The 16,954-nt window shown below is 38.7% G+C and overlaps 1 protein-coding gene across 2 annotated transcripts in view; it reads right to left on the bottom strand.

Moving 5' to 3' along the window:
• Positions 1 to 247: 247 nt before the first annotated feature.
• LOC311432293 (uncharacterized protein) overlaps positions 248 to 16,954 on the bottom strand; it is a 239,213-nt gene continuing 222,506 nt past the window's right edge. Inside the window, exon 4 of one of the 2 annotated variants that reach the window (XM_084510556.1) lies at positions 248 to 285. In XM_084510556.1, coding sequence (XP_084366682.1) covers positions 259 to 285 — 27 coding nt within the window. In that variant the 3' untranslated portion in view covers positions 248 to 258. Of the gene's footprint in view, positions 286 to 2,016; positions 2,815 to 16,954 lie in introns of those variants that run through there. The other variant, XM_084510555.1, reaches the window with a different exon arrangement.

The following is a 16,954-nucleotide window of genomic DNA, read 5'->3' as shown; positions in this document are numbered from 1 at the left end:
CTTTAACACACTCACATGTGAAAGCCTACCTGACCTTGCAACACATTCCTAACAAATATAGTAACAGGAAAAAATATTGCACAATCATTTGGAGATCGATAAAAAAAAGTTCTCACAATGTTTTCTTTGAAAGAGCACAGGCACACCACAAAGCACTTCCTAGAAACCCACAGAGGTAAACTATCACGGAGCAACAGCTGCTGCAGGCAAGAGGAGTAGAGTAGCAACCTTAAACTTGGGTGTCTTCCTGGAGAGAAGTTAAAACAGCCAGACATTCTCTCGTTTCTGCAATAAGCAGGAAAGAAAATAGTATGTCAGAGAGAATTACAGGAAGGCAATCACTTTTATTCATTATATAGCACCTCTACACAGCACCAGGTAACGTTATACACAGGGGTTGGCAGCCTTCAGGACAGAAATGTGTGAACTTCAAAACAACGTGGTACCTTGCTGCTTTTAGCATGAAAATTACCATACTGGGATGGTGATGACAAGCACCTCAAACATCTAGGTGGATTTGAAATGCATCCATTCTCTACCTAACAGCAACAGAAGTAGCTACTGCACTGCATGCTTCCTGCTAGGTCTTGTTGGGGAAGGAAAAACAAGGAAGGAAGGAAGGAAGGAAGGAAGGAAGGAAGGAAGGAAGGAAGGAAGGAAGGAAGGAAGGAAGGAAGGAAGGAAGGAAGGAAGGAAGGAAGGAAGGAAGGAAGGAAGGAAGGAAGGAAGGAAGGAAGGAAGGAAGGAAGGAAGGAAGGAAGGAAGGAAGGAAGGAAGGAAGGAAGGAAGGAAGGAAGGAAGGAAGGAAGGAAGGAAGGAAGGAAGGAAGGAAGGAAGGAAGGAAGGAAGGAAGGAAGGAAGGAAGGAAGGAAGGAAGGAAGGAAGGAAGGAAGGAAGGAAGGAAGGAAGGAAGGAAGGAAGGAAGGAAGGAAGGAAGGAAGGAAGGAAGGAAGGAAGGAAGGAAGGAAGGAAGGAAGGAAGGAAGGAAGGAAGGAAGGAAGGAAGGAAGGAAGGAAGGAAGGAAGGAAGGAAGGAAGGAAGGAAGGAAGGAAGGAAGGAAGGAAGGAAGGAAGGAAGGAAGGAAGGAAGGAAGGAAGGAAGGAAGGAAGGAAGGAAGGAAGGAAGGAAGGAAGGAAGGAAGGAAGGAAGGAAGGAAGGAAGGAAGGAAGGAAGGAAGGAAGGAAGGAAGGAAGGAAGGAAGGAAGGAAGGAAGGAAGGAAGGAAGGAAGGAAGGAAGGAAGGAAGGAAGGAAGGAAGGAAGGAAGGAAGGAAGGAAACTGCTCTATAATAGCTTGGGGAAAGAAAAAAGAAAAAGAAAAAAAGAAAAAAAAAAGATCCAAACATGCCAGATTTTCATACTTTATCTTGTTTTCATTAGTATACTGTGAAAAACATATTCTTTGATATAGTTCCACAAACAAACTACAGAAAAGCATTCTAGCTTTGTAGAAAAATTTCAGAGGTTACATGTTGAAGGGTAAAAACATAAGGCAGCCACTTTCCTATTATGGCAAGAGAGGAAGGATAGCATTAGGCAAAATTTTCCAGGGGCAGTTTTGAAGAAGCAGTTTGTCAAATGCAGTGGAGCAGGGTGTTTAATTCTTCTAGCTAACATGATAGTGATCAGGAAGAAATACAGAGCCAACGCTTAATGGTTCAAATGGAGATGTTGGCAAGGAGCTGTTTTGGAAAGAGGCAGATCTGCAGTGTTTTTGACTCAATTTTAGTATATGTTGAACTGAAAACGCAAAGTGCTAGAGAATGAAAATGTACCAAATTTTCCTGACTGTTTCTTCGTGCTAGCCTTTTTGCAGGATGCTGCAGTCTTCCAGGTCTAAGGGCAGTCATCAGTCTTACCGTAAGAGAAATTTAAGATGTCTGGTAAATAACACGGGCAGAGGATGGAGGGGTGGGGGAGAGAACCATTACTTATCTCACTTCAGGCAGAAGGGAGATTGTACAGCCTGCAGTACATTTGCAATACGACAGACATCTTCGAGTACACGGGTGTGTTAATCAGTGGCTAGGATGTGTCTAAATGCATAACAAGCTTCACCTTTCAAGAACTCATATTATCCAAGAGGGGGGTTAATGAACATTAGCACAAAACAGAACCACGGTTGCAAAATCCTAAAATGACAGGGAAAGGAAAATAACACTGACTTGGAATCGCTACAAGCTTAGCCACTGAATGATGCTGAGAAGAGCACAGTCCCTGTTGACTGAAACTGGAGATGAATTCAAGCCACACAAATTCCAGCTCAGTTTTAGACTTGCCATTATTTTTGCAACCCTGCACAAATCAGCAGTCTTCTCTGACTGGACTGCCCCTGCTGTCCCTCTTTTTCCCAGTGCAAGCAGCAGAATAATCTGCTCTACCTAATGCACAGAATTACTGGGGAAGAAACCTTTGCTTCTTACCCATTTCTGTGCCTTTCCTGTTTGCTCTAAATCTTTTTCTATTAGAAAGGGAAGCAAATGCATTTGACTTCCATCTTTCAGCAATGTATGGTTGCATAATCTTTCAGTCCGGTCAGCTTTCCCAGTTGTCGTTCATCTTCCCTGCATAACATCTGTTTTTCAAAGGCAACAGATTCTCTGCTGCTGTCTTGGGACAACGCGGGGACATTGTCCCTGAGGAGGGCATCTTCTCACTGCCTTGCCTTCTGTAAATTAGCAGCAACATCTTCCGAGATTCTTGCTAAACCTTCAGGGACGGTTTTCCTTTGTGAGGTGTCTGACTAAGGTGTCAACTGTGTTTTTGCAGCGGACAGCCAACACGTACTGCTTTGCTGGCGTTGTCACTGTGCTGAACTGTATGAAAAGCAAGGGACAGTGTGAAAGGCAGAGCATAACAGTACTGTATTATTAACATCAGCATCTGAAACATTTTTGTGATTATTTATCTCAGGAAATGGATAGAATACTTGACTCAGGGTGGCTACTGTTATTGTTAGATGACTATTTTCCATGTCCTGCAAAAAACACACAGCCCTATTGTCCAATTTTGTGGTCTGTTTTCCTTTACCCTCACCTGATATTTCTCATTTATTTTTTCACAGCATAGTGTATATTACATGGAAGCTCCTGAGACCAAGAACTTTAAGGAAATAAAAATTGACTTGTTTTGGTTCTTCCTCCATTATGGAAAAATGTTCAATTAGAGAGCCCAAAAAGAGACTTAATCTTCAATATTTGGTATTTTTTCACTTCTGGAAAATCAACCCATTGTGAGTTGTGTCTTGTTAAGCATTGAGGATTAAATTTGCTTATTGGTTTTGAAAATACGCATACACCTATATACCTATAAAATTCCTTTTACATCCCTAGTGCTATCCACACATCTAATTAATCTGAGATGGGTCCAAGACTATATTGATCTTCAGAAGTTGGCTGTGTATACTCTTCTCCACTTCTTTTTTGCAGAGGGTATTTCACTCATTGACAAGGTAATTGGACCACCGGGTTAGGTATAATGCTACAACCACTACTGCATCCACAGGAAGTCTCTTTCTGATTGCATTTTAAGTTACTTTTCCCCAAGCCACCTTTGTCAATAAGCGTTGACATCTGCACAGCAATGGAAGATTACCTGAATGATGTAGAAGAGGAATATGTGAAATTACCAGGCACTTTTGAAGGCTGGTCAGAAAGGCTTTATAACCAATAAGCACATGAGTCAAGTAGAGTTTGAATTTAGAAAAAAAAAAAGAAAAGAAAAAAAAAAAAAAAGAAGCGGAGGAGGGCTCCATCAGGCAATATACAGTTCATCTTCCAAATGAGGAAATGATTGCATGCAAGCCTTTCTGCAGGACAATGACTGAAGATTTGTGGAACACAGGTGAAGAAAGACAAGACCAGGGAGGTTAGATTTGTCTTCTTATCCCTTATGTTGGCACCAAACAACAGTGATCCTAAGGACTGTGAATAGAAAACAAAGCCTGGAAATTCTGCAAAGATTGCAAGGTACCACTGGAGACAAAGTGAGTCAGAATTAAGTCAGTCAGAGCAGCATCCCTCTGACTGAAGACAAAGCGTTAGCCCAATTTACTTTTCTCAGAAAGCCAGGCATCTCCATGCAGTGATGCTTCAAAAGCAAGATCATTTCATTATACAGTTAGGGTCAAATTCTAATCTCAGCTATATTAACATAGAGCTACTCCATCAAAAGCAGAAGAACTACTTCAAATTATTATATAAAAGTGAAATCACTATTTTTAAATTAATACAAGGAGACCATGATTTTTATTTATTTGCATGACTTTTTAAAGAGTGCAAGTATGACCTTGAATTCAAGGAGACCCCATCATGCTCATACCCTAAAGAGAAACTTGTCCCTCCTACATCCTCTTCCAGCCTTCCATCAGATACCTGCCTGACTTCCCAACTCACGATCATTGCTCTCCAAACCCTCTCCCACTGAACCCACTTCCAAGTGCTGAGTGAGACAGGCAAGAGCTGGAACCTGCACCAAAATCCTGACTCATGCAAGGGTAAGTTGGCTGCAGAGCATCCAGGTCTTGATGAGTTCCTGCTAGCTGCCTTGCACAGCAGAGAGAAGTTGTATCCCTGGAGGTGCACAAGACTAGGTTAGATGAGGCCCTGAGCAACCTGATCTAGTGGGTGGCATCCTTGCCTATGGGGGGGGGGGGGGGGGGGGGACACGACGACTTGATGATTTTGAGGTCCCTTCCAACCCAAGCTATGCTATGATTTAGTTGCAAACCAGTTGATTGACAATAACTGTCTCCTGCCTCTTGCTTAAATAAGACATTGATCAAATATAAGGCCAGATATATTGTAGGCAAATTTCCTTGGAAAAAAAAATGATTTTCTAAACACTCAGATTAATTTGACAGAATTGAGAACTCAGGGGTCTTTTTGATTTGTATTAAAAATATTTACTTTGGCATCTCTACGATTCCAGGAAAGCTCAGTGAGGTAAATCTCTGTCTCCCCATTCCACGGTCTAAACTTAGACATTCACAGAAACTCAGTCAACTTCAGAAGTTATTTAGAAATTGTACTGAGCTAAATGAATATGCAGTACCATCTTCCTTCTTAGCTAGTTAAGCAGCCAGTTTATCTTACAGGGACTCATTTTGCATTCCTCAACTACTCCTGTTGCTCTTGTCCCTAAGAAATTTAATAAAGAGTAGTTTCCTTAGAAATGGTTATTTAAATTGACCACCAAGAGTAATGAAGTTTTCATCTTTCCTCAAGAGAAAGAGGGTAATCAATTTTACTTTAGCATGAATTTCACAAGAGCTATGTTTCCTTCAACTCAACATTCTCAGTATTCCCCAAATAACTTCTTTTTAAAATGATGCTGTATTTGCCGTACCTAAGGATCATACCAAAGCTTTGAAGTGATTTAATAGCAGATGGCCACTGGTCACAAAAACAAAAACAAAAACAAAAACAAACAAACAAAAAAAAACCAAACAACAACTACAACAAATATTTGCAAACATCAGAAGCTACAGAAATTCATTGCTTCTCATAGCCGATTATATAGCTAAGCTTATAAAAACAAATTTTAATTATTGCTAAAAAGCAATAAAAGTGTAAATTCAGGCTTTTGCTCACCAGAAAAAAAAATTAAATAGACTATAAATAGCATCTCAAAATAAAATGCACTAGCTACATTCTGTGCTAAAAATAAATGATCCTGCTATTATTGTAGTGAAATCATTTAAAAAATTTTCTAAAGCTTGATCCAAGGCCCAGTAAAGCTAGTTAGAAGGAGAATACTGCTCTGCTATTCAGTTACAACAAGAAAACCTAAGTCTTGCTTGTGAAAAAGGACAAAATTGTTTCACTGCTGTGTGATAACATACTCCCGTCCCTTTTTAACACCAGCCAGACCACTGCAAGAAATCAAAAATAGGTAATTTCCAGTTCAGGCAACAGGTTTAAACTCACCAACATTAAAATGTTTCTTCACAGCAAGTATAAACAAACCACAGAACTCATTGCTAGAAGACAGCGTGAAGACCAAATGCACAGAAACGCTGGAAAAGCTTAAGTCTGTGCGGTGTTACCAAACACCATGATTTATATGTAACCAGGATGAGGAAGTCATTCACTGCCAAGGGCTGAAAACTGTATTAGTGGGAAGATCACCGTATAGGTCTTTTTTATAATCTGTTCTTAACCTCCAGGCTGTCTGAAACCTGCCTGGGTGCTCCTGCGTATCCAGAGACATGGCCAAGAAGCATTCCCCACCTCTCCAAGGCGCCTGGATCAGGACACTATGGTTGAATTGAAACTGCAATGATAATTATACATTTGTACAGGACTAAAAGGGGAGAACACTGAAACCTTAACTCCAGTAGGGATTCTCCTTTAACCTGAAACTCTGCTAAAGTCCCAGGATGTCCAGGTATATGCATCAGAAACAGAGAAGAGAGCAAACCGATAGGGCAGGACACATTTTGGAATTGCCAGTAATGTGGAATTTGCCATGGATCAACTATTAAGGAAAGATTACTATTAAAACTCAGACCAAAATTCATATAAAAAGTTAGGGCCCATTTTGCAAAGTGAAGTTGCCAAAATTTAGCCCATACCGAGTAATACTGCAATCAATATACAATTTGTGTTTAATGTTATATATATATATTTAGGCTTACAATTTAATTATTTTCCTTCAAATTTTAATGCCTTCAAACTTAATAAAAAAATATTATCTTTCTTTACATACCTGACAGTAAGGACAGTTATCTACCTGACTGGATATTGTATTACTCCAAAAATAAAGAGGAGGAAGATAACAGATGTAGTGGGAGAATTTTACTTAATGAGACAATGCCCCATGCATATTGATAGTCCTCACAGTTTGACCAGGCAGTGCAGGGGTTCAGATGACATAATTAAAACTGAGCTTAACTTTTTGTCCTAAAAGCAATGACTTTGCTATATTTTAATTTTATTCAGGAAAATATCATGGTAATAAGCAAATGAAATTATGTATAGAGGTCATTTCCATTTTAAAAATTATTTAAAAAATAAATCATTAGATTCTACAACTTTTTAAAATTTATTTCTGCTCAAGTTTCAAGTTATTTCAGAATATACTTGTTCATATGTTCACCCAGGAGTTATTGATAACTAATGAAATACATCGATGGGAAGAGTCAGAAACATTTTCAGTTCAGGTGTTTGGATTAAAGACATGAAGTCAGTTGGCAGCAGCTTGACTATAACCACAGAAGGCACTTGAGCTCCTCTACCATCTGAGCTTTGCATTCAGCCCATGAACAGCTTGGCCTCAGTTTCTGTACAAATAATGGGATATTACAGCCATTAATGCTTGGGGCAGTGCCTGGTTTCCCCCAGACCATCCCTCACAGAAACTGCCATGGGGAGGACTTCTCCACAAAAACCTGTGAAAATTGTTCTTCCCATCTTTCCTTGGATTTTCTGCGTTGTGTCCAAAAATGCAGGTAGTTAAAGAAGACTGCCACTTCTGGCTCATAAACTACCTCAGCCACAAACTCTCAGGGGCCAGGAGAGCAGCAGAGTCCATCCCTGCGTTTGCTACGCTCTCATCCCGTTTCTTAGTTATCTCTGCTGTTGTTGCTGAGAATTGGGGCTGTTCAGACAGGCCCCTCTTTTGCTCATCTTGCATTCCCACATCACCAGTTGCCTTTAACCTTGACCAACACCATCTCTTTGCTTCTTTGCAGGGCTCCTTCTTCTACAGCCTGTCTCTCACACCAGTCTGTAACTTGTTTGTGGCAGGGATGGCCTTGCTTGATCTTTTCTAGTTCAGAGCCAGCCTGGCAGGGGCTTGCAGTATGGACTGGGACCCCAGGCTCTGAATTCATGAAAACAAAACAACACAGCAGCCACATGGTAATTTCTCATTAGATAAACAAGATAGCTTAGAAGTGATCTTTGACACACAGCCACAACCTTCTTTGCAACTCTCAAACACTTCAAGAGAAGAAGAGGGGAGCTCAGGCACAGGGAATGACAAGTGAAGCCACCTTGTACGCAAGCCAGCAGCTCCTGCTGCTTCCCTGATGGAAACGTCTAGTCCTGTCCTGGTCGCCCGAGTCCAGCCTCAATGCCCTTAGCTCTGCCCTTTGCAGAACATCGTGGCAAAGTGCCTCAAAACAAACAGAAGCCATCTGAAACATCACCTGGCAGAGCCGTACTGCCTGTGTGAAAATGAAGGCTAGAAAAATTGATGTACGTGCTCTGGGAATCAAACTGGAGAACAATGTATAGCAACCTAGTTAAAATTGTTACTGTGCCATGTCATTGCTAGTACTAAGGTTGCTTTGCTGAACTCCCCTTCACCAAATAAATATGTATAGGTTTGTTTTTTGTTTGTTTGTTTTTTTCAAAGTGTCCTGTACATAATGGATTTTCAGGCAGACAGCTTGCTTTTATGGAATGCCCAACTATTATCAGAAACATTTCAAAATACCCTAAACTTCCTGCAGCATCAAATCAGGAACCATCATCAAATTCTCAGGGCTGTTCTCCTTATATGCTTCTTTAGACTTGAAACAACAGTTGTGTTGGTGGTCGGTTTATGTAGCTCTCACAGCTTGTGACTTATTTACCATAAATAGAGCTCTAATGGAAAGTGCTTCTCCTTCCATACCCTAAAATTACACCTGATAGATGACTACAGCCTATAATAAGTAGTTAAAAAAATAACAACAACAAAAAAAAAAAAACGGACAAAATCCCCACAAGCTTCCCAAGTATAGCACCTCCTGCATATGTGACTGATGGCAGGATGTCCACAGATGAGGGAAAGGTGGCTCTTCAGCTGGAATGAATTGTCATATTAACGGAGAGCAGAAATTTGCCATTTAAATCTGTAGCTGATTTCTACATCATCTGAAACATTACAAATTACATTTTTCATTATGAAGAAAAACAAAATCACTTGGGAAATTAGTTTTACTTCTCACCTTCTCCGTGTTAAAAGCAGAATGTAAAAATCTGAAATGAAAAACAGGAATAATTGACAGTCTATTTCCCCAGTGAAGGGTTATTATGGGAACATATAAAACTGGACAAGTATTTTTAATTCATCCTATAAAAAGAAAGCCACAAACTTTTTTATTGTTTTTATGCAGGTATCAAATAAAAAATCTTTCTGTCCTAGAGACTACAGACTTGAAAAGCCATGGTAAAATATTCTGTTAAGATCTCACTTACCATCAGTGTTGAATTCAAATGAGATTCAAGTGTACTGAACTATCACTTTGCAACATATTACTTACCCAGGATTATTTTAATTTTCATCCGGTGCTACTAAAAATTCAGATCTCCTCCTTTGCCACATCTTTGTATACATAATGAACTTTATGATTTCTTACAGGCACAATATATTGCTTTTGGTTTGACTTTCAGGTAGTTTTTCCCAAGTCATTTTTCAGTAAATGAAGTAAGCCCAAATGCAACAACTTGCCTTATGAGATTTGTCATCTTATTTTATTACAAGACAGGATACTTTTTTTTTATTATTTATTTTGTTTTAAGATTAAGGTATTGGGTAGGTCTTTACAGAGCACGTGCTTCAGAAATGTTCACCCTCTTGTCAACTCTAATATGTCCAACAGCAAACTCTTATAAAAACAACAGCAGTAACAGACAAACAAACAAACAAAAAAACCACAACCTTAAATCTGTGTAACTTCTTTAAAACACAGATCCCATCCATTTGTGGGGGCTTCTACAAGTATTTTGCAAAAATACTTCATTTGACCAGGTCAGATTTCATTTGACTTTGTACTTTGACTTTCAAAGTGAGAAATCAAATATGTCTGGGGGAAAACAATCCCGAATGCTGGAAGGAGATCCATGTGTGGAGCCCACTTTCATTCCTACCACAGGCAATCTGTACCTATGCATCCAGGTTAAATGCTGTCTCAGGACAGATATTAGTTTCAAAACATTGGGATGGCTAATGGCAAGTATTACTGCATCACTCTGCTATGGGGGAAAATGTAACAGAGAAAATGGGTGAGTACCTTCTGGTACATTTAGCTAGGTGGTAGGTAATAAGAAACATGAGTTCCAATCTTAGTAATGCTCCATATCTAATTTTCCCTGTACATCAGTTCACCTAAGCTATAAAGGAAATGTTCTCCCATTGAAATACTGAGAATAACTGCGGCTACTTGTGGAATGCTATAGCATCCTTTTATTAATTAATCTGAAAATTGTCATCAACTGGAGTGCGAGGGAACCTCATAACTCCTGGCCCTGGAGCCTGGGCTGCTTCTGACAGCCTGCATTGCCTCAAAGGAGGTAAAAGCAATTTGCAAATAAAAAACAATGGTGACAAAGTATATTCTGCAACTACCAAAATAATTTCTAAAAAAAAAAAAAAAAATCACAAAAATACATTTTGAAAAGTATTAAAGTAAGTATAAAAGTAAACAGCAAAGATATTTGTATGAGACAGAGATGGATACTAAGAGAAGAAGAGTTGAGGGATGAATTCCAGCTTTGTAAAGCTCTGCAAGTGGGTGGCTGTGTTAAATATACTTTATTCCAGCATTTTTAAGCATTCTGAACACTTCTAACAAAATAGTTAGAAATAAGAACTATCCACAATTGACAGAACAAATGTAAGCAACAGCAACCATACAAGCAATTATGTAAAATGTGTCTAGGGAATTTCCCTCCATCAACTGAGAAAACAACACTGAAGAAAACCATATGGGGATGGAACATAACATGAAAATATTTTAACTGTTGCATCAATAGGAAGAACACTAGGATTTTCCGTGGGAGCATTCCTTTAGATGCTGTTCCCTAGAGAGTATGCATTTGCTTTCTTTACCAATTGCAGGAATAGTGTTATTTTTATATTCCTATTATTTAAGAGCAGATATAGAAATGAAAGGTGAATTTCCTAATCGCATTCAGAAACATTCCAAACATCACTACTTATGCATTCTGCAAGTGATGCACCGGTGAATTATCAAGGCAGCCTGTTAAAATGAATAGTGCTACTACCTCCCTTCCCACCCATCCTAGAAAGTAACGTGCTGTAATCTAGGAAAATTATTCTTACTTTACAATTTTATTTAGGAAAACACTACCAAGATAAAGACTTTTTCTCTAATTTAGTAGGTTTAACTTGAATCATAATGAAAGAAAATCCTTTGTAGGATTTCATTTTATGGGGTTTGGAGTCTTTTAAGGATTCATCAAAATATTCAATGGTTTTAATGTCTACACTAATTAATCTCAGGAAGGCTCATTATTTTTTCTCCTTGGGTTCATTTGCTTTATTACTGCATGGCACTCTCCCCTCTGATGCACAAAATCCAATGGAAGCAAAGTGCCTAGCCAAAACTAAGTTCATTTTAGGGTGTACGTGCCCATTTACAGGTGCTGGTCTTTGAATTTTTCACGGCTTGCTGAACACTTCATTTGGGTTGGCAGAGCTGGTGGGTCATATGGCGACAATTCTCATTTTCTGCAGCATCTGAAATGTCCACTCATGGTATCATTGACAGCTAAAATTAGATATTTGGCAAAGCAGTCCTAGGATCTAAGGGCTTGATTGAGTTGCCTAATTATAGCTGCCTCATGCCATTTGAGATGCCCAAGGGTAGCCCCAGCAACCACAGAGGCCCGGCACATATCACACAAAACCTATGGGACACCTTTGGCCCTCCCGAACAGGAGCTGTAGAGGAAAGGAAGGATAACCCCCATGACACTTCAAATGGCACAAGGCACTTACGTTCAGGCTCATTTAGGAACAGAACACTCTGTGGTTGCCACCGGGATATTGAAGAGATCAATTCTCCTGTCTTAGCTCTCTCTTGCCTGGTATTTCCTTTAGTTGCAGGCAGGCAAGTGGACTCTCAGTGCTGCTCTTTACCCACGCACATGGCAGGGAACATGAAATATGAAAACAGGTCAGAGCAAGGAAACTGAATGTAGGGACTAAGCATTTTGTCCATAATCATCTCATCCCTGTTCACTCAGGGGAAAAAGACAGCTCCTAAGAAAGCGTGCATGTGAGCTTCCACTGTATCATAGGTTTTCCTTGGAGGTATCCAAACCGGAATCCAGACTTGCTTAATTTGTGAAATTTGACATGATTACAGGCTGGGGTTGATAAGGTTTGTGTTTAGGGAATCTTGATGGCGTCTCTCAAGATTGTAATTCTTCATCCACCTCTCTTTCTTGACAAGATTGTATATAAGTGGAATAAAAAATTGCTTTATTCTCCTTTTCCACATTAAGCAGAAAATGGCTTTCTTGAGAGTATGCATTTGCACTGGACTCAAGAAAACAGACCCCTGTGGAGCATGAAATGACACTGGGGAATATATTTTCCTTGACATAGTAGGTATTTTTCATCTGTCTGAGGCAGCTCTCCACCATCTACCCCCCTCCTTTTTTTTTTTTTTTAAATGAAGTTATGCAGTATCTTATATCAGCACTCGTCCTTATATTCTCTTTAACAAAGTAAATGAGCACTGACAGCACAGAGGGACAAATAATGCTTATCGTAATAAAAACAATATGGTCTCAAAGAACCAAGCATGACTTGGAAAATGATATTAAAAAAAATACAATGCTCATATAGTTTCCCGATGCCCAAAACTTCACATTTACTCATGAAGGTGTAAAATATTTCCTATAAGCCTGCTGAAATTACATGAAATCTAATAGTTTGATGCCCAAGGCAGGACTAATAAACTTTCCCCGATTCAGCCCAGCAATTCTCCTGCCTGAATAAGCAATACCCAACTACTACCACAGGTAAAGAGTCTACTGAATATCAAATCCCCTTTTCCCACAAAATAACTCTCATTGAGGCCAATATTTATTCTGACTGGCATACATTTTGATTCAGATCAGCAATTTGCTTTTTTCAAATGTGAATCAATGTACAAGTGAATGGTCTTATATTTTTACAATAGGAAAACTGCTTCCAAAACCCTGCGATCTCTGCATTAACCTGATCTGTTCAGCTGCACAATAGATTGGTTAAGACGATTATTGGTGATATGACTGAAGTTATTCTGCCCACTGTCATTATTAAATAGTGCACTCAGAGAAAGAGCTAGGAATAGCTTGCTTAAAGTGTGGCTAAAATGGAACAAATGTTTAAAACTAGTATGTAGTTGAAGAACAAGGATATTCACTGAAGTATTTATCAGTCAGAAACTGAGATTAAAAGCTTCTTGTTGAGCAAACATGATTTCAGATATTTCTGGAGCCAGTGTGGACTGGGGATGGCACAACAGCCATGGCAAGAGTCCCTGGCACTTGGTGGCTTCCACGTGGCAAATGTTACCAGACTGCACAATCCCATGGGCTTAAATCCAACCTAGGTGCGTGTACCCCGAAATCAGAAGGAACAAGCTCCTGGAAAGCACAGTGACTAGGCACAGACTGCATGAATACTGCCAGAAGTAAACACTTCTGTTAGAGTTGGTCCCATTTTAGTACCTAAACATACACATCCTGGTTTGAACCATTTTATTTTCTTTATAACTGTTAGTCATGCTGTTATAAAAACACCATCCAAGAAAATGTCTTCAGCTTGACTGAAAAGCACATCAATGTTTTTGCTCTCTTAATACTAAACTTTAAGGAAACTTTGCATTTGGTTAAATATTAGTAAATTAAAATGTAAAAAAATATAAATATATCAGTACTCTAATAAATATCCAAAATTTAGCAGTCCCAAATGATTAAAGCAATTCCAGATACAAGGGATAAGATTTGAAGAATTTTAAAATATAGGTTAGCCTATTAGACAAGATTTTGAACAGATTTTAACGAATTACATTTGGATTAAAAAGATCATGTATTCATTTATTTATGCCTTATGTTTCAGCTTTGGTCTTAAATCTGTCATAATGCTGTAGAGAATAAAAATATTTTAAGATGGATAGAGACGGGAGAGTAGGAGATGAAATGGAAAAGTTTATGAACTGCTATCCTTTGCCTACACTGTAAACGAAATGCACACTCTTCCTATTAAAACCCTGTGGCACCCTGATGTGACAGTCACTTCTGTAGCATCTGGCAATGTCAGGTAGAGTTTCTTGAAGGCTCAGATCTTTTGGTTTCTAAAATAGCAACAACACCAAAATAAATAAATTAACCAAACCAATGCTTTTCTGAATCCCTGTACTGAGCTGAAACAATCCGCACAGGGAGGCAGATTTTTTGAGGGACTCCATACATATGACACCAGAGAAATGGTGTGGCCTCTGAATTGCTAAGATACAGATGGTGAAAAGGTTCCTTAATTTGCCATGTGTGTTGTTTAAATGTGAACACAAAGAATCTGACAATTTTAATCTTCTGTTTATCTGAGAAACTGGACACCTATTCCTTATACTTCGAAAGAGATTTCCTGTCAGCATTCATGAATTTCTCTCTCTGACCCTGAGCAGCAAGAGAAACAAGTCTGAGATATATTGCAAAGCCAAATGTTTAAAGTTTATATCAATATACACGTGGGACAAAGGTAATTTACTCAGTGAAGGAAGAACCCCCTGCTACATTTAATCATGCTCAAGTACATGGGAAAGTGCCCTTATGGCTATTGTTTTGTCCTGCCTTTTTAACCAAAGTGTTGAGAAGCACTTTTCTTCTCATGAAACACCTTAAACCCAAAGCCTAATTAAACTACTAAAATGCCATTAAAGCCATTGAGCAGACTTATCTCCAGCCACTACAGTTTGCAATTAGATTTTGGGTGAGGGTAGAGGAAATCAATGTTGTGTTCACTCTTTAATGAGAACATAAACACTTCACATTAGAAGATTATTTTCTTAAAATCCCCACAGGTAAGTGGGTGTTTCACTTTGCTTGCAAAAGAACAAAACATAGGAAAGAAAATAATGGAAAAACAACAACAAAAAAAATCTTTGCTTCATGTGAAGAAGTGTTTTCCCTTCTCCCATGATCTCAAGAAAAGCCAGAAGGGGACAGAACAGAACAGCATATAAGTGTAATTGAAACAACATGGTCAGGTTAAAAGAGGGCAAATTTGTCTCTTTTAAGAACCACAGGAACCAGGCTCATTGCAGTGTACCAGTGCAATAGATGATACCAACAAATACATGACAAAGAAGTCCACATCTGAGTCAAACATACCCTTTGGCTAACCAGACCATCAATAGGAAAGTCTTGGTTGAGACCAGTGGGACTTCATCACTTGTGATCATCAAGGAGCTCAGCCAATGCCATTTATTACACATTAAGAGCAGGGGAATACTTTTGGTGTTAACTTTTTGGTTTTGAGTTGTGCTTTAGCTTGCTTGTTTCTTTGAAGGAAAAACTGAAGTGAAATATTGCTGGGAGACATTCTGCACAACGGTACACACCATGCACTCTTCATTCTGGAAGCTGCAACGTGAATGTCTGATTTACCAGCAAGGAGTCTCATTTGCAGCTGTAGATCTGCAGGTATCGCAAGCATTGTTGGACAACACTGTAGTAAGCACTTTGTTGAAGAAGCCTTCCTTTCCTCACAAAACTCAAGTATTGTCCTCTCCTTCTAGCATTTGCAAAGGATGACTCTTAAACCTCTCCTCGAGTTCCCCTTTGGACCAGCAACTCATCTCTTTGTGATCACTAGCATTATTTACATGCACTTTTGAATTACATTTAATTCACTTTAGTTCAAATCAGAATGAAGTATGAATGTAGGAAATAAGATGTTTTTATTGCTCCAGATTTCTGACTGTTATAAATTTCTATAAATTTAAAAAGCTTTGCTTGAGCTGGAATTACATCTGTGTTGGGTTTGGTCTTTTACTTTTTTTAAGGACTATTTTAAAGAGGGTGAAAACAAAATTCCTTCATGTTGCAGGTAGCAATCCAAGTTCACTTTCATTAAAACATATAACACTTACTGTATTTTTTTCTCCTTCTTTATATTTGACACATTGTTTATAGATAATTAAAATTTTACCCCAAAACTTAACTTAATTGGCACTTTTCCTTCTGTGTGCACTTATCGTCATCACAACAGTGAGGAAAAAAATATTTCCTCTCTTCTGCTTTTTTTTTTTTTTTTAAGTAACAATAAATATTTTTAATCAATCAAGCTACTCCACCCAGGAGGACGACCACCAACACAAATCCCCCTAATTATGTTGACAAGACAAAAAAAGGGTTTGTTCACATGGAACTTCTTAGAGTAAAATACCAAAATATGGCATAGTCCTTCAAATCTATTCATTTCTTTCCAGCCAGTTAAAAAGATTTCAATGCCGGTTGCCCTTTAAAAAGCAGTTACTCATGAAACCATGCGAGTTCGCCTTCACAAAAGCTCTAACATGCTTGACTTTCTTTTATTAATGTTATGTGATTTTTTTTTCTACTTCACTAACATTTCAAGAGAAACAAAGTGATTGTCATGTGGTACACTCAGTTCTGGAACAGGAGCACAGCTGTTTATTCCCAGACCCTGAGCATTTTTTAGATCTGCACAGCAGTCTGTATTCTCTCTGAAGGGAATTATACATCTTCCCATAAGCAGATATACTTTCCATATTCAGTTTGCCTATTGTACCATACTTGGCTGCAAGGACAACAAAATGGATGCTTTGTCATCTTTCTACTGGCCTTTTTATCTCAAATTAACTCCTCTGGTGCAAGGAAAGAGGACATAAAAGAGAATCACAAAATTACTCCATTTTGTATTTCAGAAAAATCAAAATGACCAAACATCTGCTTCGGACACCCTCTACTGGAAAGCATCAAGTTCATCTTTCTGTTCCTGAATTAGCTGATCATGTGCGGGGGTGGGAGGGTAAGAAAACAAACAAACAAAAACCACAGCATGAATGTTTAACTGCCTTAAAAGAACGGTATCTCTTCTATATATAATTGTCTTGTATTTAAGGCGAGGAAAGGATTTGATGATGAAATTACTTGATCTCAGCAAAGGAGGAAAATGTGCATCTGACTTCTCTGATTGTGAAGCA

The sequence above is a fragment of the Aythya ferina genome (genome assembly GCF_964211825.1).
Source record: "Aythya ferina genome assembly, chromosome: 2".
Taxonomy (NCBI): domain Eukaryota; kingdom Metazoa; phylum Chordata; class Aves; order Anseriformes; family Anatidae; genus Aythya; species Aythya ferina.
This window is presented reverse-complemented; position numbering and strand designations above follow the sequence as displayed.